The sequence below is a fragment of the Syngnathus floridae genome, chromosome 1, assembly GCF_059516105.1.
Source record: "Syngnathus floridae isolate MCC-2025c chromosome 1, RoL_Sflo_1.0, whole genome shotgun sequence".
Taxonomy (NCBI): domain Eukaryota; kingdom Metazoa; phylum Chordata; class Actinopteri; order Syngnathiformes; family Syngnathidae; genus Syngnathus; species Syngnathus floridae.
This window is the reverse complement of record NC_142413.1, coordinates 21,431,538-21,457,560: the sequence shown is the minus strand read 5'-3', so window position 1 is coordinate 21,457,560 and position 26,023 is coordinate 21,431,538. Positions and strand designations below refer to the sequence as shown.

General features: G+C 41.9%; 2 protein-coding genes and 1 long non-coding RNA gene across 6 annotated transcripts; 2 read left to right on the top strand and 1 right to left on the bottom strand.

The window, feature by feature from the left end:
- The first annotated feature begins 1 nt into the window (after position 1).
- Positions 2–16,155, top strand: stag3 (STAG3 cohesin complex component). Of its 2 annotated transcripts, XM_088386087.1 has the most exons (32): positions 2–345; positions 788–914; positions 1,310–1,377; positions 1,490–1,577; positions 1,739–1,948; positions 2,501–2,597; positions 2,838–2,914; positions 2,991–3,195; positions 3,412–3,563; positions 4,097–4,294; positions 5,526–5,624; positions 5,817–5,896; positions 6,252–6,359; positions 6,624–6,711; positions 6,826–6,928; positions 7,024–7,127; positions 9,740–9,832; positions 9,952–10,044; positions 10,228–10,428; positions 10,667–10,728; positions 10,824–10,911; positions 10,993–11,070; positions 11,156–11,248; positions 11,339–11,501; positions 12,037–12,161; positions 12,683–12,784; positions 13,713–13,846; positions 13,964–14,086; positions 14,444–14,649; positions 14,858–15,047; positions 15,417–15,497; positions 15,574–16,155. In XM_088386087.1, exons 3-32 carry the CDS (start codon positions 1,334–1,336, stop codon positions 15,629–15,631), a joined length of 3,543 nt encoding a protein of 1,180 aa, XP_088242213.1. In that variant the 5' UTR covers positions 2–345; positions 788–914; positions 1,310–1,333; the 3' UTR covers positions 15,632–16,155. The 2 variants fall into 2 exon arrangements, with proteins under 2 accessions (XP_088242213.1, XP_088242203.1); XM_088386077.1 differs by lacking the exon at positions 788–914 and having other exon boundaries at positions 4–345.
- On the bottom strand, positions 10,511–11,849 carry LOC148404574 (uncharacterized). The gene is made up of 2 exons (XR_015860697.1): positions 11,642–11,849; positions 10,511–11,576 (listed from the first exon to the last, which is right to left on the bottom strand). It is a non-coding gene; the product is annotated as an uncharacterized LOC148404574 (long non-coding RNA).
- Positions 16,156–16,412: 257 nt separating the features above from the next.
- Positions 16,413–24,913, top strand: mcm7 (minichromosome maintenance complex component 7). Of its 3 annotated transcripts, none has more exons than XM_088386106.1 (15): positions 16,413–16,629; positions 18,270–18,349; positions 18,918–19,082; positions 19,145–19,269; positions 19,580–19,760; positions 19,826–19,963; positions 20,405–20,554; positions 20,656–20,770; positions 20,856–20,987; positions 21,120–21,203; positions 21,297–21,508; positions 21,581–21,846; positions 22,358–22,526; positions 24,076–24,185; positions 24,493–24,913. In XM_088386106.1, the coding sequence occupies exons 1-15, from the start codon at positions 16,599–16,601 to the stop codon at positions 24,707–24,709; spliced, it is 2,175 nt and encodes a 724-aa protein (XP_088242232.1). In that variant the 5' UTR covers positions 16,413–16,598; the 3' UTR covers positions 24,710–24,913. The 3 variants fall into 3 exon arrangements, with proteins under 3 accessions (XP_088242232.1, XP_088242240.1, XP_088242223.1); XM_088386114.1 differs by lacking the exon at positions 16,413–16,629 and adding an exon at positions 17,271–17,744; XM_088386097.1 differs by lacking the exon at positions 16,413–16,629 and adding an exon at positions 17,837–18,179.
- Positions 24,914–26,023: the final 1,110 nt, after the last annotated feature.

Sequence of the window (26,023 nt, the reverse complement as noted above, 5' to 3'; positions counted from 1 at the left end):
TGTTTTACGAGATGTAATTTCATGAGCATTTATTTGTAAATCTGGTAGGAAACAAAACATTTTTTTGTAAAATGTAAAGGCAAAATTTAATATGCAGACCAGTTTAAAAGAAGGGGTAAATAGGTTTTGTAATAATTATTCATGAGTGTGTTGATCGTGTTTGCCTAATTAGCTAGCGATGGAAATCGACCGGAAAACTACCTGGTAACACGATTTACCAATTGGAATCAAGGCAGAATCACAAAGGACCAATCACATACTCTGTCGATGAGGCTCGGGTCAATCCTGGTTCTCGGAGTTTAATCGCGCATCTGTTGTCGCTAACTAAAGGCGGACGTAATCTCTGTAAGTATACATTTCAAGTACGTATTAAGTACTGATATAATATATCTGATTCTTATTAATTGGTTAGAAATTGGTTAACTAATACTTATGAGTAGTGCTGGCGTCATGGCTACTGGCTAGTGAGCTAATGGGGCTAAAGTGCCCAAAGTATGTTTGGACAATTTGCCCTACATTTTCTGTTTTCGGTTCACATTTTGATCATGCTTTGCTTTTTTTACCGAACGTCCTTTTTACTGGATCTGAATTCTAACGTATTTGTTTGTAAATTGGGGACTTGTGCTATATATTTAAAAAAAATAAAAGTCAACAACATCAACATCTGTTTCAAGAGAATTATATCAACTACTGTAAAGTTATATAAAGAGTTTTGTGATAACTTTTCATAAGTAAATTGGCTGCGATTGTCTAATTTGCGGTGGATGACTGAGATGAAAACTTCCAGGTAACAGGATTTAATGAAGGCAAATTCACCAAAGACCAATCACAGCCTCTGCCAATTGGTCTGGCCAATCCGGGTGCTCGTGGTTTAAAGTAGTCTGCACGCTCGCTCTTGATGTTGCTAGGCAAAGGTAAATGTAAACGCTTCCATTTTAGATTCAAGTACTTGCATGAATAATTCCCATGCTTTTCACTGGTTAGTAACTTGGTTAGGTAATAGTTAAGTGCAGTGTTGTGGCTCGTGAGATAATATCCCCTTGTAGCTGAAGCACCCAAAGAATGTTTCCCTAATAAACTGTCTTCTAGTAAAACCAAACAATTTCTTGTCATTCTTTTAAAATGTCTCCAGTTTTAGTGAAATGCTTAGCTGCACTGCTGCTTGCAATTTATAAACAGTAATAAATGAAGTAGCATAAATCAGTAGCATAAAGTGAATTTATTTCACAAAATGAATAACGTGCATCCCGTTACCATGGTCAAGCTCATTTTTGTTTTTCTCTTTGTGCTTTCTGTTTGTATTGATCAGCAAAACTGTCCAAAATTATAACAAATGGAAACTTCAGATTTTTTGTCGAGCACGTCAAGTACCAGTAGGTAAGAGTGACAATTGGAGGTATAAGCCCAAAAATATTATCTCACTTGTAACTGTAGAATTAAACTATTTGCTTGCATTTTAATAGATTTTGGGGTTTTTTCATCTTTTTAGCTTAGATGATTTGTCTGATTCAGATGATGACTTTGAGCTCCCAGTGAAAATCACCAAGCGCAAAATACAGGCAGAGGCAAGCTCACTGGTAAGTGAATGAATTCAAAACCTTGGTTCTCAACAATTAGCAAGACTAGAATGAGAATCATGACGTTAAATATATGTGTCTGGTGTCATCATGCCGTAGGTAATACTCATTCAACCGTCATCTTCGCATCACTTAATTTTCTCTCTCTCTTTCATCCCAAGCCACCCAAGAAGCCAAGGCACAATGATGCTTTGAGAAAATTATCCAGACTGAGTTGCAGCCCAAACGTCTCTTCAGCAGAAACTTCTCAGGGGCATCAGTCTTTCCAAGACACACCCAGGCCTGACAAAAGAGACCTGGACAACGATGACCCGACTATCAATGCAAAAAATATCTACGATGCTGTCAGCAGTGGAAAGAGTGACCTAATAGTGAGCAAATCCTCCATTTAACCGTTGTTGTCATCTGCTAAGGCTCTATGATATGAGAAATGTTTTACTGTAAACCTGGATGAAAATAAGAATTAAAAAAAAAATTATTAGTACACCGACTTCTCAAAAACGACACTCAACAATTATCATGCCCACCATCACACACTAAAAACCTGTAACTTAACTTGCGAGTGTGTTCATTCATTTACCATTTTCGTAACCCATCTCAAATCATCTTCCCCATCAAAATCATGGGAAATGCAATTAATCTAGTTCAGCATCCCAAAAAACACACGTATTTTAATAAGAAAACTAGTACCCTGTAGTCTTGCACTTTATAAAACATATACTACGTAGTAACAACATAATGGAACAGAGTGTATATAAATAAACACTCGTGAGGCATGATTTCATACCTGTCAAGTAAAAATGTCTTGTAAATTTAACACACCTCAAGGAAGACAGTGCCACAGAATGTACTGCTTGAGTACCACTGCATTGTAACCATTATCCAGAATCAAGTTTGGCTGCCACTTTTCTGTCCATCTCTAGACGGTGGTTGACGAGTGGCTGGACTACTACAAGCAGAGGCACAAGCAGGGACTCCTGGTGCTCATCAACTTCATCGTTCAGTGCTGTGGATGCCAAGGTCGGGACCTTGGAAGTGGGGTCCCATGGGTCAACTGATAGCAAATATAACATTAACCTTTCATTAGATAGGGGCCTTTTTTTCCAGAGTGGCAAAGAAATCCAGCACTGTACATAATAAATTCAATAAAACTTTAAAAGAGTCAAAGGCTATTTTACACAGAGTGCCTTATCAGTATTTAAACAGGTATTTTTACCACCAAGGGCAAGGCTGACTCTGTTTTTTATTCCATCTGCCCAGGAGTGGTTAGCAGAGAGATGCTTGATTCCATGCAAAATGCAGAAATCATCGCCACGCTAACCAGACAGTTTGATAGGGTAAAGGGATCAGAAACATTTTAGGCAAGTTTTTTTGAGTAGGTATTGTACAGATATGTCTTTGCTATTCTTCCAGAGTTTAGCGAGCTACCCTTTGTCTGGAGCGGGTTCCTCACCGAAGCGATTCCGAGCGGGCCTTTGCAAGTTTGCCAGCGTCCTGGTGCGCTTATGTCAAAACAATCTCATTTATGATGAATACCTCTTCGCCTCCTTGCTGTCTCTGCTCACCGGGTTGTCTGACTCCCAAGTCAGAGCGTTCAGACACACCAGCACCCTAATAGGTGAGCATGTGGCATCAGAGCCTCTGGAACGACTGAAACAAAAGATACTGCATTTATCAACTTGTACCTTTTATGCAATAAGCACAAAATGTTGCTTGGATTTTCCCAATAGACAGTTGTTTCCACTAGTCAATCCATCTTATTATTATGACCATGTAAGCTCATTAAACTAAACTCACATATGTTAACTAAAGATCTGTCTTTGTTTCTTGTTAGCCATGAAGCTGATGTCTGGAATAGTGGAGGTGGTTGTGGCAGTTTCCTTTCAGATGCAAACCATCCAGCGCTACTACAACTTGGAGATGGGCAAGGACATGGAAGATCAAAGCTCTCAGCGTCTGGAAGAGCTTCAGGCTTCCATTACAGAGGTCACACACTTGCACACACACACATTGTACCTATAGACTAACGGCCTGATTTACTAAAGGTTTGCTGAGAAAAAGCTTGATGGCTGGAAGGTCATCTACTAACCGCCGATTTTGCCAATTTTTCTCTTTTCGTGATGTTAAGCAAATACAAAGTATTGTAAAACAGTTAAATTATCTGCCCGTAATTCATATCTTAATTTTTGGAAGTGCTAATGGACAAATATCTGTATTTAATTTTGGCAAATATCAGCGGAACTAAAAAAATAATCCATAATGATCAGGTTCAAAACTCTTTAAATATGGCTGTCTCGTCCACTCTCATACCCTTTTCCAACAGCCAGTCAATCCATTATTGTGAGTGAAATCTCAACTTTGCGCCATCTATTTTGAATTTTTGTAAAAGATTGGACATCGCAGTAGTCCTGTTATTTGAGCTTTTGGTAAATCAGGCCAATAACAGTGCTTAAAGCAGACTCAGGTTGAGCACATCCTCATGAGTCATGTTTACACTGCTGTGTGATACCATACTGTAGCTGCTGAGAAAGAAGGAAGAGCTCTCGTCCTTGTTGAACGCCACCTTCCGGGGCATTTTTGTGCACCGCTACCGTGACCGTGTGGTAGAGATCAGAGCAGCTTGCATGGAGGAGCTGGGCGTGTGGATTAAAAAGAACCCTGACAACTTCCTCAATGATGGATGTCTCAAATACCTGGGCTGGATGCTGAATGACAAGGTGTACCACTAAGCCTTATAGTCACTTTACTTTCTTTTTAGGCAATTAGACAAGGTTTCATCATGGTCATCTGTTTCTTAGGGATAAAGGTTTTACTAATTTTATGTGCCAGAATGAATTTGAAAATGTTTAAATAGATACTCAAGACAAAATTGCTCTTTGCAATATGTTGAACGTGCACCCACTAGTCTATTCATGTGTTTTTGGTAGAATAATTAAGCTGATTAATCCATCCGGTTTCATCAATTTGTTTCATCGGTTGAAATTGACGTCCATGTGCCTTTGGCTCGCATTGCGAATGTCACATGACCAAACTCATAAAGCAGGTGAGCCATGAAGTTTCTAACGTGAGTTGACAGTGGAGGACAATACTGGACAAAATGGCTGCTTATGAAAATGGATGGATTAATCTGTTTATTTCTTATTCCACCATTTCAACATTGATCAAAATACCATAGTTAAGTTAATGGGGCAAGTGGACTTCATTATTGCAAAGAAAATGTTTGCTTTGAGATCCTATTTAAGCCTGAATAGAGTGCTCTTGTTTTACAGTTTTTATTGATTGTTTTGATGCAGCCGTGAACTCAAAATCCACATTTTCAAAACAGTTAAAGCACAGGCCTAAACAATGCCACAGTGGTCAAAAGGACACCTTTTGTTTGCAAAAGGCAATACCTGTGCCAAAACACATGGAATAATAGCAAACAACTCAACTTTGACACAAGTGTATGAGCACCTCCCATCAATCATTTCACAATGGGCAACAAAATGCAGCACATGTGTGAATCGGTGCACTATTGCTTGTCATTGCAGCCTATGACTGTACATAGCTTACATGCCAGTGCCGTTTGTAGTCAGATTTGCCTTCTTGCAAAAAATGCATCCAGAATCAGATATGCTTTGATTCAAATTTTATTGATAACATTCTTTTTTTTCAGACTGTAGCTGACAAATAAAATATTTACACAGAGAATACATGGGAAAAAAATAAAACTGCTTTGCAAAAGGCTGGGAAAACAATGTCAATCCACTGAGAATGGGTTAACACATTTGCATGAGGTGTCTTCTGCTCTGCTGAGATGGTGATGATGAAGACGGAGAGGTTCCCAGTTTTAAACGGGTCAAAGCAATCAATAAAAACTGTAACTAGCACCAACCTGGTGATAGGTTTTCAGAGTTTCTTCAAGCAAAGCCTACACTACAATGTTATACTCTCCTTGTTGTCCTGCAGCAAAGCGTGGTGCGTCTGCAGTGTGTGCGAAGCCTGCAGAATCTTTATACGGAGAAGAAGTTTATTGGTCACCTGGAGCTTTTCACCAATAGATTTAAAGTGAGACTTCCCTCTGGACTATCTGTTTGCTTGGCATATTTTTTTATTTACGCCTTCTTTTATTAATACTGAATGCCTTTTTAAAAAACATATGTCTTGTAATCTTTCCTCCTGACTGGCTTCAAATCAATTATCTCTTCTAAAAATGTGTTTTGCCAGGTAAATGTAGTGTGTGTTTCTGTCTGTGTTCAGAAGAGGATGCTCAACATGGTGATGGACAAGCAATATGAGATTGCTGTGGAAGTGATCAAGCTGTTATTGCAAATCCAACAGTAAGTGGCTAATATCTGTAATTTGACAAAAGATTGAAATTACGCATTGTGTGTGATCTAAAGACAAAAGTCCAATCTCTTCACTGGTTTCTTTTATATCAAACAAATTGTTTTAGGTTCTTTACCTGACATGTTTCGGCGGTTTCTTCCGCCTTCATGCGGAAGAAATCGCCGAAACATGTCAGGTAAAGAACCTAAAACAATTTGTTTGATATAAAAGAAACCAGTGAAGTGATTAAAACAAGGAAAAACAAGATGAACTTAGTACAATTAAAAGTCCAATCTATTGCGAATCTGTTTGTGCGTGGTACGTCCGACAGAACTCTAACTTCAACTGAACTTGATTTGTGTGCAGGAGCACGGGTGAAGTCCTGCAGGAGGAGGAGTGCGCTCATATCTATACCCTAGTTTACGCCGCACAACACAGTTTGGCGTCTGCAGCTGGCCTGTTCCTCTATCTGAAGTACTTTTCCCCTCCTCATTTACTCATTTTCTCAGTACAGTGCTAAAGCCACAATAGCATCTGTTTTAGCAATGTTATAACAGCCACTAGAATATCACTAAATAATCACATCTGCATGAACCAAAAGATTTGAGTTGTGTTCCCTTTCCATGTCAAATTCCTGTGAGTGCAGGTGTGCATTATGTGACTCTTGACCTTGAATGGAAAATGTGATTTTGTCCCTAAAAGTGGTTCATATTGTATTGTGTTGTGTTTTTCTCGTAGGCTGAAAAGTGTGATTGACAGTGAGAACGAGCAAGGCATCAATTCTGCCTTCTTCCAAGAACTCATCAACTTCTACGTCCAGTGTAAGGTAGATACTTTTTGTTTCTCTTTTGAGCCACCGGCCTCCTGAAATTTGTCAAGAAAACTGAATGAAAGATCAAAACGTTCCCTTGAGCGACTCCTATTTTCCACCTGTGGATAGTTCCACGAGCATGGAATTTACCTGGTTGACAGCCTGTGGGATGTTGCTGCTGCGGAATTAAAAGACTGGGAGTGCATGACAACTCTTTTGCTACAGGAAGATGGTGAGGATTCAAAGTCACTCACAAACATACCATATGTGTTCTCTAGTATTCTTTTCAGTGTACATTAAGAAAAAAAGGGGGTTTTTTTTGGTCAGATTTGACAAACGTGGAGGAGGACACACTCATCGAATTGATGGTATGTGCGATTCGACGGGCAATGGAGGCAACCCCACCGGTTGGGAGAATCTGGGTCAAGAAGGTGGGGACATATACTGTAAACATATATTTGCACTACCATTCCAAAGTTTGGGGTCACTTAGAAATGTACGTATTTTTAAAATTAAAAAAAAAAAAATTCAATCAGTATAACATTAAACTAATCAAGAATACACTCTATACCATGGGTCACCAACCTTTCTTAATCCGAGAGCTACTTCCTGGGTACTGATTAAGGCAAAGGGCTACCAGTTTGACACACAATTCTGAAATAGCCAATTTGCTTAATTTGGCTTTTACTATGTGTTATTATTGTCATTTCCAGTTCACATGTAAGTGTGATTTTAACAAGAATAGCAAAAATACAGTCAAACCTTGGTTTTTGACCACAATCCGTTCCAGAAGGCGAGAAGCGAATTGGTCGAATTCCGAATCTGGTTTTCCCATTACAAATAATGTTTTTTTTTTTTTTAAATCCGTTTCAAGACAAAAAAAACCCCGCCTTTTTTAAGCAGTTTTTCATTTGCGCATATTTGTCGGATCGCGAAACTGCAGCGCACCGCCGAACGCGCAACCGTCGCGCGTCGCCCACCGCGCAGGTCGCATTATTGTGACAGAGCCGTCGCTGAAATTTAGAAAATAGTTTTAAAGTCCTAATGTACTTCCCCAAATTTAAGTGGACCTAAGTGTGCAGGGAGCTTAATTTTGTCCAATCGCGCAACTGCAGCGCACCGCCGAAGCGCAACAGTAGCGCGTCGCCGACCGCGCAACTGCCCCGCCCTGGTCGCATTATTGTCACAGAGAGGTCGCTATAATTTAGAAAATATTTCTAAAGTCCTGATGTACTTTAAAACTTTTAAGTGGACCTCAGGGCGCAGGGAGCTTAATTTGGTCCGATCGCGCAACCGCAGCGCACCGCCGAACGCGCAACCGTAGCGCGTCGCCGACCGCGCAACTGCACCGCGTTGGTCGCATTATTGTGACAGAGCCGTCGCTAAAATTTACTAGATATTTTTAAAGTCCTGATGTACTTTCCAAAATTTAAGTGGAACTCATTGCGCAGGGCTCTTAATTTGGTCCGATCGCGCAACCGCCCCACGCCGGGCGCCCACTGTAGCATTGCTTTAAGAGCGTCTTTTTGTTTTAGGATGGCTTTACTGCTTCCACTTGCTTTCTTTGGAGGCATGATTAGGGGTTAATACAATCCTCAAAGTAACGAAAATACAATAACAACGGACTCAGTCGGCATCCAGGCCGCGCGGTCGGGTTTTCTCGGGTCTTCCCGGCTCATCTCGCGAGGTTCGACCTCCGAATTTTGTTTGACAACCGAAGCAAAAATATCTCGAATTTTTTTGGTTCGAATTCCAATTATTTCGAGAACCGGGACGTTCGAAAGCCGAGGTTTGACTGTAAAATAAATAGATGCAGCTCACTGACAAGTGCCGCTATTTTGAGCTAATTTTAGAACAGTTCTGCGGGCGACTCATGCGGTCCTCACGGGCGACCTGGTGCCCGCGGGCACCGTGTTGGTGACCCCTGCTCTATACATTGTTAATGTGGGAAATAACTGTTCTACCTGCAAACGTCTGGTTTTTAATGCAATATCTACATTGGTGTATAAAGGCCCATTTCCAACAAACAGCCCTCCAGTGTTCCAATGGTCCATTGTGTTTGCTAATTGTGTTAGAAGGTTAATGGATGATTTGAAAAGCCTTGAAAAAGCCTTGTGCAATCATGTTAGTTTTCATAGAAACCACTAAATTGTCTGGGTGACCCAAAACCTTTGAACGGTTGTGTAGTTTTATGTACTTTATATATGAGGCTTTCTTTTGGCGGCTACATGTCATGGCACATACAAGACTACACATACGGTACGCTGTAAGGCCAAAAGTATTCAAACTATTACATCCACAAGAAGTGATAGTGGTAGAAAATATGGAGTGTACCCCCCACTTTTCAGTAGAATTATCCCTCTTTTTGGGGAAGAGAGTAGTATTCAAGTTTCTGTTTTAGTAGTTCCTGGCTTCATATCATGGCAACAGAAAATATCCTTTCACATCCCTTGTCTTCAAATTTGGAAGCATACAATTGCCAAAAAAGCGTTTTGCGAATCTCCACTGCGCATCAAGCTATGCGGCCGAACGTTACTGACTTGAACAAAATGAAGCGAAATACATATTTTACATATTATTGTAAAACACTGTAATACTGTATCCATTGATGCGGCCATCGGCTGCATCCGGCTTCATAGCTACAAACATATTTTGTTGAGTGAAACCTCGTGTAATTTGCCACACATCTGCGACATTGTTAATGTGTTCATCTGCTTTCGAAGGGCAGCGAAATTAGTTGCTAGAGGTGAGCCGCTTATCAAAGCTAATTGCAGAACTACGTACACTGCACAACAGTTCAGACGTGTGGCCCAGTGAGCCCAAGACAATTTTATTTTTGTTCCTGTTTCTCATTCTGCTCAAACCTATGCACGGAGTGCCACTGGAAATCATCCTCTTCCATTTGTCCATGTCCTCTGCATTTTCGGCTCTAACTTTTTAAGTCTTTCCTCTCACACATTGATTTTTACATCCAACTAATTATGAGGCATATAGTACCAAGACTTTTGTCAAAATTGATCTGTGTTCACGTGTTCCCACAAAGGGCCTGAGTGCAAAGCAAATAAAGACCCGGGAACAGGACAGGCATCGTATCACGACCCATTTCATCCCTTTACTGTCACAGCTGCTGGCCAAGGTAACAGTTGTGGATTCTTAGTCGAGTCCAGCACAAATGTTGTGGCAATCCAAACTCATTTATTGTAGCGTTCATGGTTGAACCTTTACTGTATATGCATGTTTGCTTCCCCTGCGCAGTATTCAGCAGACCCAGGGAAAGTAAAACTCCTCCTGCAAGTGCCGCTCTACTTCAACCTGGATACCTCCAGCAGTGCGCAGTGGATGGAGAAGGTAGGTTCTTCCTAGCAACTAATTTCATTTTAATTTGATTTTAATTTAATTTGGTTTTATGACAGTTTATCTTGACCTGTTTTGTTATGTCACCTTGAATTGTTGTACCTTGTTTAGGCTACACTTAACTATTTTTCCTCTTTTCTCTGCTTTTTCTCATGCTCATCTGTTGATTGTCACCAGCATCTGGACCAGATCCTGACTCAGATATGCCTGATTATAGAGAAGCACACGGAGAACGCTGTGCTAGAGGCGTGCAGCAAACTGATCGACACACTCTGCTCCAACAGTCACACCTTCTCCTCCCGTGCACACCTGGCGTTTAGTCAGTTGTTTGACAACCTGACTGAGCACTTCTACACCTATTACAATGACCTGATGCAGGTTGGGCATTCATCATTCATTCAACATTCATCTGGTTTGTGGCATAGAAATGTTCCTCTGAACCACTCCTAAGACTGTGATAAAAAGTTAAATATTGTCTTTATTGAAGGTGCAATGCAACACCACATGCCTGGAGTAAGGTCAATGTAGAGCACTGGAGCATAATTGTCTGATGAAATTTGCAGCACACTTGTCTCTTGACTTCTCTGGGTCTCTCGTGTATATGTTTGTTACCCAGGTCCCAACTGATGATGTTTTCAGTGCAGCAATGGCCTTGAAAAGGATGGCAGCCTTGGTCAGGTGTGTAACACACTACATTATTTGTTTACAATACCTAGCAATTGTCAAACAATGTGGGTGGGTTAAAATATAATCCTGCACAATTCTATTTTTAGTGCCAGAAACTTATCAACTGAAAGACTATTTGATTCCTGCACGGACCTACTTAAAAGTCGGATGGAATCCAGACACTTCGACAAGGAAGTCTGTGACGAGCTCTGCTCCTGTTGTTATTTAATAATGAAAACCAATACATATCAAGAGTGTCAATTTGCTGTCTTTTAGCTCATGGTGGCAGCTTTGAGGTGCTCAAGCTTTCACCTGATGTGGGCCAAAGTAAATCTGCCCTCTCTTCCAACCAAGGTGCTTGAAGGACAAGGAAGCTTTTTTTTAAAAATATTCTTACATATTCTTTGTCTTCGCGGCTACTTCTTGTCATCGGTCCTAGGAGGAAGTGAAACGCCTGAAGAAAGAGGTGGCCTTCTTCTGCCAAATCTGCCAAGAATGCTTGTCTATTGCCCAAACTGAGATTAGGGATCAGGTCTGAGCATCAGTTCAATTAATATTATCACATTGCATCACACTGTGTACAAGATACATTTTTCAAATCATGGATTGTCTCCCGCAACAGGCATTTGAGTTGCTGTGTGACCTCCTGTTGCTTTACCGTGCCAATACTGTCCGCTCTGAACCCGGCCTGGAAAAAGTGTACTACGTGCCCTCTCACTTCTTGACTGCAGAGATGGCAGTTTTCCTTCTGGACTACATCTTCATGGACGAAATGGAGGAGGAAGGTAGTTCAGACTTGTATGATGCCCAAAATCTGTCCAACTCTCAGCAATCGTCTTATTGAGCCAGCCTAACATTTGCTTCAGAAATAAGAACATTTGCTGGATTTTTTTTTCAATTTGTGGAAACTAAGAAGAATTCTTACTTTTTATGATTTGTTGTATGAAGAGGTGCATCATGTAATACCAGTGAGGTATTACTAAATGTCTCCAGGAAATATCCTTGGTCATATGTTACAGAACCATCTGCGATTAATGAATCTGCAATATAGACAGATCATGCAAAAAAATTACAGTTCTGCCTCCAAACATGTTTTCAACACATTTAAAGGCATTTAAACACACTTTTTAAACAAATTGTGAATGTTACTGAGCACAAAATAATTGCAAGCTGTGGGCCCCTGGTAGCGCGGGACTGTTCTAGTGAACACTAGCAGAGATGCATCGTCTTCTATTACGTCATTTATTTAGTGAATTCTTGGACGTGTCTGAACCTCTTTCTTAATTTCACATGTAATCAACTGTGACTTGCCATCTTCAGCTGATGAGGAGGCGATCAAACATCTTCAGAAGAAGCGCAGACTGCTTGCCGGCTACTGTAAGTTGGTCATCTTTGGCGTGGTGGACCTCAGTGCTGCCACCAATGTCTACAAGTACTACGACAAGGTAGACCCTAAAAGAACATCCTTCACTGGCTGTGTGTTGAATATACAGAGTTGTTCAAGGCTGATAGAATACGATGTGAATTGGAGGTTCTCCGAAAAGAAGCGACACAAAAACTACCAAGGATGCTTTGTAGGATTGGGTTTTTGCTTGAGTAAATTTCTGTCTCAATGAATCACCTTGTATAGTTTTTATGATGGCTATGCATTCTTCCAGAACAATATTGGCATTGTTATGAATCTACACTTTAATATTATAAAGAATATATTAATCAATTGACAGCTCACAACTAGACAAAAACCTGATGAAAAAAGTAAGACTGTAGCAGCATTAGCTTTACTAGACCCATTCTTTTTTTATAAGCTTATCCTCATTATCCCAGGCGAGAACGAAAAGACATTTGCTGGTGGCAAATGGTAACACCTTGGAGGAGATCTGCGCTCCACTGACAGCTCTTCTTTTTGTCTCTTAAGTAATTTGTAATGAAATTGTCAAAGCTGACGTGTTTTTGTTTTTTCTCGCAGAACTATAAGGACTTTGGTGACATCATCAAAGATACCATAACAAAAACGAAGCTCATCAATCCTGTACTGAGTGCCAGGAGTCTCTGCCTTACTGTGCAGCAGGTATGCCATGCATGTCTGCTCATACAGCAATTTCTCTTGGGATAGAAATAAAGACACACAAGGTGCACCAATTAAATGATAAAAACAACATTGAATGGTTAAAAGATAGGGCTGGCTGGATAACATTGTCTTCAGATCGACATCGCACTGTTGTTGGTCAGGAGTCTTGACCACATCTACAATCTACTCACTTGACCACATTTATCTCCGGAAACATCACGATGTGAATAATGTCTCCTCTGCGCATGCGGGCCACTGTGGTTGCATATGTTCACATACCAGATGGACTGGGGTTGCATTTAATATGGAATGTAAACGCGTACACAAAATAATTCCGATTTCACCCAGAAATCCAAATTGAGCATTGTTAACATAGCCAAAGTTGTATTCTGACTTGTGATTGACATGTGTTTATGTCACACTTGTTAGGAGGATTTATGTGAAGATGTCGTGGTGATAAGAGTTAATGTGGTTATTAAATTATTAACAATTTAATGTTGATAAACTGTATTTCAATTCATTATTCTTTTTATCCCAGCATAAGACTACCCTATGAGACCAAAAATGTATGTATAATAATTCTGATATTGTAATACAGATTAATTTGGTGCTTGTTTGTTTAAAAAAAAATATGCAGGATAAGGACCTAGAAAAAATAGTTATAATATTGAGGGAGGGGAGAACAAAATTGCAATTACATTGTTTTTAAAAATCATTGTGCCCAGTCAAGAAAAAAAAGCATCAGGAATTCCAGCACGCACAGGCTACATTGCTGTCATACTACCCTCTGAAAAATTGCTGGCCTTTTACCGGCAGTGTGAAAGGAGCTACTGATCATAAAATCAATGTGTCTAAATCATATACGACAACACTGTAGCGTCAGAGATTTGATCAATCCTTTGATGATTGGGTATAAATGTTGATCCAGGTGTTCACAGAGATGGTGGTAGACGGGGTCAATAGAAGGAATGTTGACGAGATCAAAGATTTGGCCAAGAAGCTCGCCATGACCTTTGGCAATAACCTTCAACATGTTCGCAAACCACTGGTAGCGCTGCACATGTGAGTACCAAACACACTCACAAAACAACAAGCAGCACTGTAAGGCATGCACTGTTATCAACCTATAGTTATGGGTTAAATTCATGTGGTTGGTGGTGTTTGTTGTTTCCCCATCAGGGACGGCATACGTTTTGCTTTCCGGGCATGTCAGGAAGAGGAAGAGCAGCACTCTAATGTGGCCTTCTTGGAGCTGCTTAGCGAGTTCAGTTTTAAGCTGCTGCAACAAGACAAGGACCTACTGTGAGCTCATTGTATTTTGATGTTTTAGAAGGGAAAATTATATATGAAGGAATGCTACTGTAAAGTACAAATATTGAATTTAGTTTTTTGATACATTGAAAATTCGAATAATTTGATGACATACTTCGCAATCTGCCACAGCTCACGCCTAGACCGCAGACCGGCAAAACAGAGTTAACAACAGTCATCGCCATTTGCACACACGACATGCACATCACTCACCAGGGCAGGACATATCTATATGTATGAACACTACCAATCAAAAGTGACCCCAAACTAACGGTTGGCATAATCTGCAGACTGCTTGATTGGAAAAATATTTTGTAGCTGCTGACCTTGTTCTGTGTTCTCTTCCAGGATGGATATCCTGAAAAGCCAGTGTCCCACTGCTGCCCTCTCCTGGCACTCAGTCAATGTTTATCAGCGCTCCTTGAAAGGCACCCAAGCCAAGTTGGGGGAGCGAGTTGAAGCCATCACTTCACCAACCATGCCTGTCACCAAACGCCAGAAGATCAATACTGGAGATAAGAAAATAATCAAACGCCAGAAGATCGATACTGGAGGTAAGAAAATAATCAGACTGATACTGGTTATTTGTACGTTTCATTTGAAAACTGCTTTTGGAATTTCCTTGAAAGCTTATACAAAAACAATTTGGATTAATGTGCAAATTTACAATAAAAGCTTGAAAATACATCACGGAAAAGGCTTGAAAAGACTATTGATCAATGATGCACTGGTCGATCAGGCTTTGACTTGTGCCTCATGCAGGTTTAATGGCCAACTTCAACTCGACTTTGGATTGCAGCAGTATCCACTCCAGTGAGCTGCCCAGCCCGATTCTCACCTCCACTGCCCTGAAGCAGCCCCCCACGAAATTTGGGTCCAGGGGAGGCGTCTATGAAAGTGATGTTGGCAGCGGTTTAACTGAACCAGAATCTGACGATGAATTCAACTTGGAGTATGTTTTTGTTTTCTAATCTCACAATTGTTTCTGAAGTAACCTCATACTGGAAATTACAAGGCATTGGCACAAAAAAGCACCACTGAGTAGCAGGCAACACTACTAGCTGTTTTTTATAAACTTGAAAAGTAAAATTCCTTTAAAACATGACTAAAGGTCAAACCTACTATGAGCATTAATGGGTTAGTTGTAATTTTTTTTAAGCAGTTCTTATGAGATTTTACTTTAGTCTGTCGGGCTGCTTATGGCCCAGTTATGACTCCCCACCTCTGATGTTAATAGTGGAATAAAGTTAGTTGACAAAATACTACATAGTGGAAAACAGAAATGCCTCATTTAAACATGCATTTGCATCACATGTTTCAGATCACAGAGGCCAGAAATGCTGTCCACCAATAGATTGAGATCCACCCCAATTCAGAGAGGACTAAATACCCAGCTCAACTTGTAAGAACATTTTAGAAAACACAAATAGTGTGTCACGCCAGAATTAAGACATTTGCCTGTATTCTTGTGTCCACAGACTTTTGCTGAATGATGACTTCTCAGAGCAAGAGGAAGAAGCTGAGTCTGTCAAATAGGAAAGAGATTCTTCATATACGGCATAGTGGATAAAGAAACGCAGGACTGCTTTGATAACAAATCTATTTTGTACGTAAGTGTTTCCAAATGATTTGCCATGAATTGTCATAGAATTAGAGAGCAGAATGAAATGGATGAGGGGGAAAGCGCATTATTGTTATGATACTATAGAAATATGAGAAATGTTTGTAAAATATGTTACATTTTTGTCCCTCCTGCTCTCGGTTTCTTTGCTTTATTTAACTTGAATGTTATCTTGATAATTTAATCATATGAATTTCAAAATGTGTTGAGTTGTTCAAAGTAATTTAAAAGTGACCTTAAATGTCAAGATATATTTGCTGCATGTGCATGTTAAACAAATCGCATGTTCAAACTATTAAACAGATGCGATTAACCAGTATTTTTTACCATGTTGATGTATGATGACATGAATTTAGTAGGAAGAAAATGTTTTTTTTTCTGAGGAAATCTACACGGTTGTAGCTATTAATAAAGTAAGGGATCCTATTTGTCACCTGAATTTTGCCATTTTTTGTTAGAGAAAAGCAAATTTTGCAAAACGTTACACAGAACAATTGGACAAGTGTGTTTTAAATTTTAAATTATTTATTATATTATTTATCTCAAAGGGGTTGACTTACGGGTTCTACCTTTGTATGCAACCCAATCGCCGCGTTTCGCGCCTTTCGCAACTAGCAGGAAGTGGGACGGGTCACGTGACGCTTTGTGACCCAGCAGCTTTCCCGCCACGAAGAAGGGCCGCCTTTTCCGCGCTGAAACTGGCAACGCGATTGGTCTATGACGACGTCAGCCTCGCGCCACTTCTTAGCGGCGAGCGCGAGAGGACGACCAGCGACTTTTCGCCAGCAACAACACGGCCATTTAGTATACGGCTAAATTGGTCGAAAAGCGCGGAACGCTCGACCTCCGGGATTGTGGAGTAAAGTCCTATCGCCAGTAGATATGGCGCGCAAAGATTACGCGGCGGAGAAAGGTAGGAGTCGCTCAGCAGCAGCGTGGCTTTGGCTGCAACAGGTTGGCCTAAACAAGTCCTGGGAACTCGTTTTTACAATACACTAACACCCGAAAACAAATGTAGTTCCTCAATGATTTCATTGTAAAGGTGTTTTGGTTTTTAGTCATCAGATTTGCGTGTTGTAGTCATTGTGGTGCGTGCAAACATGTCTAATGTGATTCCAAAAAGTGTATTGGAAAATGGACGTGTGATCAAAAGAGTACCTAATGCGTCTTGTCAAAGTTGTTCATACTTGGCGACCACCAGCAAGTTTAGTAGTCAGGCTTCGTTGGTGGTGGCTATATGACTGTTCCGTGACCCGGATGAGACCTCAGGAACAAAGGGAGGAGGCATCTAAGCGAGCGCATGTCCAACCCAAGTTACTTACCGCTAAGTTACTATTTGGCCACTTTGGCTTGTCCTTTCTCCTCCGCACTCGTAACAATGCGACATGGCAAAATAGTTTGACAACAAATGTTCACTTGTTTATTCAAAAGAGTAGGTTCCGATTCACAATTGGCACTAATAGAGCTAACTTAGCATGTTAGCCAACTATTTATGTTGAAAATTTAAGCTTTAGTACGATTTTTCTTTGTCAATTGCGTAATTCTACTTCTGAAATGTGTACATTGCAACACCAGACTCGCAGTAGATGCAGTGGGTTTATATTTTAGTCCATGGTTGAAAGCGGAGACTCAAAATGAGTCCGATTTCCCGGGCAGTTTGTATTTTCTGAGCATGCTGCACCTCGAATAGCCTGTAAATGAAGTTGAGGTACATTATTATTCAATGCTTTATGTGTAACCCACAAATGTGTTTGACCTTAGCTTTTTACCTCACCGATAAAACACAATAATATAATCATTCAGGTATTGGTGAGGCCTTTGTAAAATAAATATATCAAAGTTTGCACCGTTTGGAACATTCACTCTTGGATTTGAAACAGCAGTAGCACTATTTCCCAAGGCGGAGTAGCCGCGCAGGGATATTGGTGGTGACGAGCCGCCAAAGCCATGTGCTGCTTTGTTTACAAAAACATCATCCAGCTCAGAAACGCCAAAGGTGCGCTGTGAGATCCCAACTACGTCGTCAAAGTGAGTGTGCCGCTTCCATACTCGGCCCTATAGTCGTTGACGCTCCATTGTGACGCGGGACTTAATGTTTGTTAGTACTTGCAGCGCTTTGAAGAAGTGCGCCTCCCCTCCCCAAAAAAAAACATGGACCCTGAAGTGAGCGCGTATTGTGGTCCTCTTCCGGAAGCAGATTCGCAGCCTTATAACTGTTATTTAACCCGAAACCTGCGAGAGAGAAAAACGAGCATAGTGGCTTTTAATTTTCGTCGGTGGTCGCTCTAAGAGGGACTAATGCGATCGTGACTAAGGATGCCATGTCACTCAACAAAAAAAAAGGGGGGGGGGCGTCTTCGTCGCAGAACAACAAATTAGCTCCCAGCATGGAAGCCGACTGCAGCTCCTCATCAACAATCTTTAAGGCCTCCACTTTCGCTGTAATATGGCCGTACATGAAGAGTCAGCAATGTTTTGTTTTCATCCGTGTGTGTGCGCGCCCGTGACTTTAATGTGGCTTGTGTGTAATAAAAACAAAATGTTCCTTTACAGATAAATGCAAGAGATTCTTGCAGGAATTTTACTCTGAGGATGACAATGGGAAGAAGGTGTTCAAATACGGCACACAACTCGTGAGTACATGTTGGATAATATTACAACTTGCATTAATAGTTTATGATATTGCATTAGAGTTTTGAAGGAACATTTCCAATAGCTAAAGGTTGTATACATTCAACTGTAAAACTGCGGGGTCCGACTGTTGGGTGAATTCTTTCACCGGGCTTGAACCCCCCCACCCCAGAATATAATGGTTTCAATGATTTATTCGCCTTTTGGTGGAGAAATAAAATAAAACTTGGGTATTAACTGGTGCACACCAGTATTTTTACTCAGATTCCTTGACTCATTTCACCTCAAATTAGCAGATTAATTGGTTATTTAAAAAATGTTTACAACCTAATACCATCTTATAATGGCAAAAAGAATCATGTTTGACATAATTGAAAAAAATGCTGGAGAGAGGTTTAAAGGATCCATCCAGCCATTATCCAAGCTGCTTATCCTCACAAGCATCGCAGGCGTGCTGGAGCTGAGCCCAGCTGTGTTCAACCTTTACACCCTCAATTGGTTGCCAGCCAATCACAAATGCTTGCAAAAAATGTATGTGCTCTTGTCGCTAATTTGGTGGGGATCCTCCAGGTGGCGCTGGCTCACAGAGAACAAGTGTCTCTCTTTGTGGACCTGGATGACGTGGCTGAGGAAGACCCTGAGCTGGTGGAGAGTGTCTGTGAAAATGCCAAGCGTTACACGGGCCTCTTTGCAGACGCCGTGCACGAACTCCTGCCTGAATACAAAGAACGAGATGTGAGCATAACTAGCAGCGCCATGGTTCGTGTGTCTCCATACTAATAAATAGTTGTTTACAGGTTGTGGCCAAGGATGCCCTGGATGTGTACATTGAGCACCGACTGATGATGGAACAAAGGTCACGTGACCCTGCTGACACGCGTGATGCTCGAAACCAGTACCCAGCGGAACTCATGAGGAGATTGTACGTTTCAGTTATTACAGTGAACACAACAACCTGAATTTGTTATCCGTGTCTTTCTTTTATGAGGACACCAAGGCAATGCACATTTTTTTGTTTATCTCTTTCACGGCCATTACTCACACTCACCAAAGTTCCAATTGTTTCCTAAGATTGTTTAGTCAAATCCAAGGCTTTTTTTAATAAAGTCAAGGTGGAATCAAATGAACGGGTTCTCTGAACCATGATTTCAAATCCCAGACTTTTTTTTTTTTTAATGAAATCAAGGTGGAATCAAATGAACGGGTTTTCTGAACCATGATTTCCTCCGCAGTGAGCTGTACTTCAAGCCTCCCAGCACAGCAAAGCCAAAAGTGGTTCGTGACGTGCGGGCCGACAGCATTGGGCACCTAGTGACGGTCCGAGGCATCGTTACCCGCGCTACTGAGGTCAAGCCCATGATGGTGGTGGCCACGTACACGTGTGACCTGTGTGGTGCCGAGACATATCAACCGGTAAGACCCGCTCTTTGAAAATATCAGAGCCGGAACTAATGCACCATGATCTTGCTGTCTTTCAGATCCAGTCGTCGTCCTTCATGCCCCTTGTCATGTGTCCCAGCCAAGAGTGCGTCACCAACAAATCTGGAGGTCGCCTCTACCTGCAGACCAGAGGCTCCAAGTTTGTCAAGTTCCAGGAGCTTCGCATCCAAGAGCACGTAAGGAGATTAGTCTTATGGCTTTTCAGTGCAGGTTTGAAAGTGTTTTTTTTTTTTTCTTTCTTTCTTTAAATTCTTTGTTCAACTTGGTTGTTAGTGTTTGTTTTAGTTTTTATTTATTTCTTGGATACAAAGTGTCAAGTGCAAAAATTACAGTCACAGTATTGTTCATAAACTATAATTCCTTGGTCCTTCCTTTTATTCATCCGGCATTCTTTACAGCAAAACATTAACACAAAATTAAAAACATGACTTTGACAAAGACGGAAAATAAACATTTCCTATGTAATTATAGTCTAGTTACGTTTAGAAACTAAAATGAAGTTTAAGCTGTCTTTTTTCTTCAGCTCTGATTTTTAGATTATATTTTCCTTCCCCCCAATTTTAATTGTTTTTTTTTTTTGTTTTTTTTTTTTTGGGTGACATTAACTATTACTACAGAGTGACCAGGTGCCTGTTGGTAACATCCCAAGAAGTATGTCTGTGTATGCACGAGGTGAAAACACACGAGTTGCCCAACCGGGCGACCACGTGGCCATCACAGGAATATTCCTGCCGCTTCTGCGCACCGGCTTCAGACAGGCTACACAGGTACTGTGGACGCATCTTTTTATTTCATTCGCCAATGGGGTTCATTTAGATATCTTCTGACAGGGTTAGGGTTCCCATCTTCAAATATATTTTGTCCTTAGGGTCTTCTGTCTGAGACTTTTATGGAAGCCCACTGCATCACGCTCATGAACAAGACTGAGGACGATGAGCTTGGCAACAAGGAGCTGAGTGAAGAAGAGCTGCGCAGCATCACTGGTGCACTCATTGCGTCCACGCGATGTGATGCGACGTTACTTGATAAACAACGAAGTGTGACGGGTTTTGTTGTTTCTCTTTGTAGAGGAAGGGTTTTACGAAAAACTGTCTGGATCAATTGCGCCTGAGATTTACGGCCACGAGGATGTGAAGAAGGCTCTGCTTCTGATGCTCGTCGGAGGTGTTCAACAAGCTCCTAAAGGCATGAAGATCAGAGGTGAGTGATCGCTCCCATTTAGGCCATGTTTACTCTGCTTAAAATGACCTTAACACGTAGAACAGCATCTGCCAATGTTTTCCTCTATGTGTAATGTCGCACCGTGACACTCATCTTGCAATGTCCACCAAGGTAATATCAACATCTGCTTAATGGGAGATCCTGGAGTAGCCAAATCCCAACTCTTGTCCTACATTGATCGCCTGGCTCCCCGCAGTGAGTGAACAATATCATTTTGAAGTTGTTAATAAGCAGATATTGCCTGCACGTTTATCAATAACCCTCCCCCCCGCTTGTTGTTGGTCTCAGGCCAGTACACGACGGGCAGAGGCTCCTCGGGTGTGGGTTTGACGGCAGCTGTGATGCGTGACCCATTAACGGGCGAGATGACCCTGGAAGGCGGAGCGCTCGTGCTGGCAGACCTGGGCGTGTGTTGCATCGATGAGTTTGACAAGATGGCCGACGCCGATCGCACAGCCATCCATGAAGTGATGGAGCAACAGACCATTTCCATTGCCAAGGCAAGCTTTTCTTGTTTTACAATTACACTTTATATGTTTGAGAAATCCTAACGCCACCCCCCCACTAAACAGGCTGGCATTATGACCTCCCTGAACGCTCGCTGCTCCATCCTTGCCGCCGCCAACCCGGCATACGGCCGCTACAATCCCAAGAAGAGCATCGAGCAGAACATCCAGCTGCCGGCCGCGCTGCTCTCGCGTTTCGACTTGCTCTGGCTCATCCAGGACAAGCCGGACGCAGACGCCGACCTGCGTCTAGCCCAGCACATCACCTACGTGCACCAGCACTGCCGTCAGCCCCCCACGCACTTCACTCCCATCGACATGAAGCTCATGAGGTGTGTGTTGGTTGCAACTAACAATTTTAATCATCAATTAATAAATATTTGTAACTGTTAAATTTCCATCCCTACATTAGAAAAGTACATTATTACAAATTGACTGTGCCAGTGTGAATTCAAAAAAAATGCCCAAAATAAAATGTCCCATTTTTTGTTTCAGGAATTGACTAGTTTTCAGTTGTTTTTTATTCAACATGTAGAAAAATAATTCACATTTTAAGCTCGTTTATATGTCTTTATTTGTGAGTAGTACTGTAAGGTGTGTATGCCCAAAATAAAATGTTCCATTTTTTTGTTTCAGGAATTGACTAGTTTTCAGTAGTTTTTTATTCAACATGTAGAAAAATAATTCACATTTTAAGCTCGTTTATATGACTTTATTTGTGAGTAGTACTGTAAGGTGTGTATGCAGGTAGGATAGTTGTGTGGAGTTATGAAGGAGATTGGAGTGAGGCTTGTTTTGGTGCACGTTGTAACGTGTCTTTGTCCAATGTTCCTTTCCCCACAGACGTTACATTTACGTGTGTAAGAAGAAGCAGCCAGTGGTGCCCGAGTCGCTGGCAGACTACATCACCGCTGCCTACGTGGAAATGAGGAAGGAGGCACGGGTCAGCAAGGACACCACCTTCACCTCAGCCCGCACCCTCCTCTCCATCCTCCGCCTCTCCACTGCGCTGGTGAGAACACTGTTGGCATAATATTAATATTGCTTACAAGAGGTACATTTTCAATCACCCTAATATGCCTTGAGGGGTTAGGGTTTACCACCACGAGAGTGGAACTCGCGTAAAGTGAGAATCCCTTGGGTTCGGTTTACACTAAAATAAAGTCAAATGGACCATGAATTATGAAAGAGACTTTTATACTTCAGTTTGTCACAACTTTGGGTTCTACCACATTTTGATGCATGTTTTTATTATATCCCATATTTGTTTGCAATTTTAAGTTTCGATTTGTTTAAAGCATCCCAGGAGTGATACAACAATTTTTTTTCCCCTCGCCCAAAGCATGGATTGTTCTCCTGTGATGAATAGAGAGGTTGGCTTTCTAATTACCGAGCCCGCAAGTAACAATTCTTCAATTGGTTTCATCAGTGGTTCAGTGTGAGCTAAAGTGCTTACAGTGCAGGTAGTGATAAAAAGCCAATCTACTGCGCCGTGAGCACTTCTTTCCCACGCTGGACAAAAACAATGATGTGAATCCTAATTTTCCTGAGACCTTTTGACATGTGGTTTGCCTCTGGCTGCAAAAAGTGCTGTTTGTGCAGGTAGTAGCATCATGGACCTACTGCAAAAACAGCACTTGCTATAGCTGGGTGGCCTTGTGCTGCGCGTTTATGTCCACCAGGTGTCAGACGTCTTCCATTCCTTGAAAGACAAATCTTCAAGAATGGTCCGAGTACAGTCAGCTTTGCAGGGTGGGCAGTCAGCCCGTGTGCCAGCTGTGCAAACCCATGCAAAACTGAGTGTGCTCGGAAGAGACACGATGATCCCGTTGGGGCCTGCAAAGAGACTAGCCGGTGTTGAGAGGCGGAGACTTGGGCAATTGCCGGCCATCCCAGAGGGCATTGCACTTGTCTCGGTCTGACAGTGCCGGCACAGCGCAGCCGGCGTCATCAAGAAGCAGCAAAGTCACAAAGCGACCACAACCGATTTGTTGCAAAGTGTTGAGGAATGATGTTGAGGGTTTTTGCTCCTGACTTAAACTGACGCCATTCTAAATCATTCACTGTACAAGCATTGTTGGAATTAACCCTTTGTCAAATAAGTATAAAAAGAAAGTTGTCTTTCTATTTATTCTAATGAATCTCACTTCTAAACATTAACTTAAATAAAATCCACATTACGTACAATATTTTGGCCAGGAGTAATGTTACTACAATGATGTAAGTGGGCTTAAAAAATGTTTTGGTTACACAGGAATCGGCACATTAGGATCTCCAGGCAGAGATTACTAGAAAACCAATTTTCTGAAATGTTTTAGGTCAATGGCAAGCCATTTTTAGGTAAAAACAGATCTAAAGCGAGGCTTTTTTTGGGTTGCCACTTTAAAATCAAAAGATTGCATGTGACATGTGTCAACGTGGATCCGGTGAAAAATCAAACTTCTATTACCCTGGTCCTATCCAACTAAATGGGGAAATAGTAACGTCACATTTTTCTGACTTTGGAAGGATGTTTTGCTAGCTTTAAATTGTTGCTAATATAATGCCTTCTCCCCGCGCAGACCCGCCTCCGCTTGATGGACTGCGTGGAGAAGGAGGACATCAACGAGGCCATGAGGCTGATGGAGATGTCCAAGGATTCGCTGCAAACTGACAAGTCAAGCAACACAAGGTTTGACGACAACCTTTTAATGAATGCTCTGCGCTCATAACAAGTGCCCGCAGGTCCCACCGACCTTCAAAAAAATTTTTTACGAGGTTCTCTCGTAGCAGAAAGAGAAACTGCATGTGTGCTGGAGGAAGCTGTAAAGATATTTTATGGATGGAGCAGCAATGAAATGGCTCACCCTCTATTAGGTGCTTTTTGGGCAAACTAGCTGGCAAAGTTACCTTTTTAGCTCCAGTCTGGCTTGTCCGTAGTGTAGTTGAAGCCACATTGAGACCATATTTTGGTCCTAAGGTCCTCCTGTTGTCCACAGGACTCAGCGTCCGGCCGATGTCATCTTTTCTTTGGTGCGTGAGCTGGCCGCAGAGGGCGTGGCAGGCCGCGGCGGCGTGGTACGCATGTCGGAGGCCGAGCAGCGATGTGTGTCGCGGGGCTTCACCCCCGCCATGTTCCAGGAGGCCCTAGAGGAGTACGAGGAGCTCAACGTGTGGCAGATCAACCAGGCTAGAACCCGCATCACCTTTGTATGAGATGCTCACATAAACGCTTTTGCTGCCGTTCAGAATTCGCCATTAAAAGATGAGCTTGCAGTGTTCCTCTTGAAAGAATTCCAGTACAGCAGAACTTTTGAGTCAGTGCTTGATTGAGCAAATCTGTATATTTTTACACATTAGGATGCAATGTCAACTTTGATTCTGTTGTGACAAAGCTATAATAAATTTATCATTCGCTCATTCCTCTGCTTTGTGTGAATGATGGAAACATTGCTCAAATGAACAAACTGGTCGCTTACAAGAAAATTTGTACCGCGCAAGGTCCAGCTACCAATTACAAGTCAGAGTTTGTTTCTAATATCCTACAGTACTTTTTGTCCAATCACATGCAAAAGACAAGTATTTTTTTAATTTAAAAGTGACCTTAATTAAACTTGTTTACACATGTATTGAAGCGTTGTTTTTTTTTAGCTCACAAATTTAAAATTTTCTAACTTGAGTATTGCACTTGATTTTTTTTTTTTTTTTCATTAGCTCTCGTGAAGTATCACTACTATTCACAGAAAGCATGACAGTAATGTCTGAAATCATTGACTATAGAAAGTTGTCCTTTTTTGCTTCCATAGCCTTTATAGGCCCAAGAACAGGGCTTGATAACTTACACGGACTCCACGTACAGAAGTAGAACAATTTTGATTTAACCCAGCCAATTAGTGGTATAAAATTAATAATTACCGTATTTGCCGGTGTACAGGTTGACTCGGTGTATAAGCCGACCCCCTAAAATTCGACGGAAATTTACGATTTTATGATATATCCTTTGTATAAGTCGAGCTCAATTGTTGCATTATATTAAACTTCAAAATTCAATATGCGAAATTTATTGACGAAATGTGTTCAAATTCCGGGAGGCCGTGCGCATGCGGCTGTTTATAAGCACCGCGGAGGAGATCGCGGCCGGCGAGCTCGCGCACGCCGCCCGGCACCAACGGGAGGCCGGAAATAGCTCCAAGCCGAGCGGATCGGCACTTTATAAGCACCGCGGAGGAGATCGCGGCGCCTCATTGGACTTCCAGCGGCCGGCGAGCTCGCGCACCCGCCCGGCACATCCGGGAGGCCGTGCGCACAAGCCAAGTGGCCGAAAATAGCCCCCGCCGAGCGGATCGGCTGTTTATAAGCACCGCGGAGGTGCTCGCGGCGCCTCATTGGACTTCCAGCGGCCGGCGAGCTCGCGCACCCGCCCGGCACATCCGGGAGGCCGTGCGCACGAGCCAAGTGGCCGAAAATAGCCCCCGCCGAGCGGATCGGCTGTTTATAAGCACCGCGGAGGTGCTCGCGGCGCCTCATTGG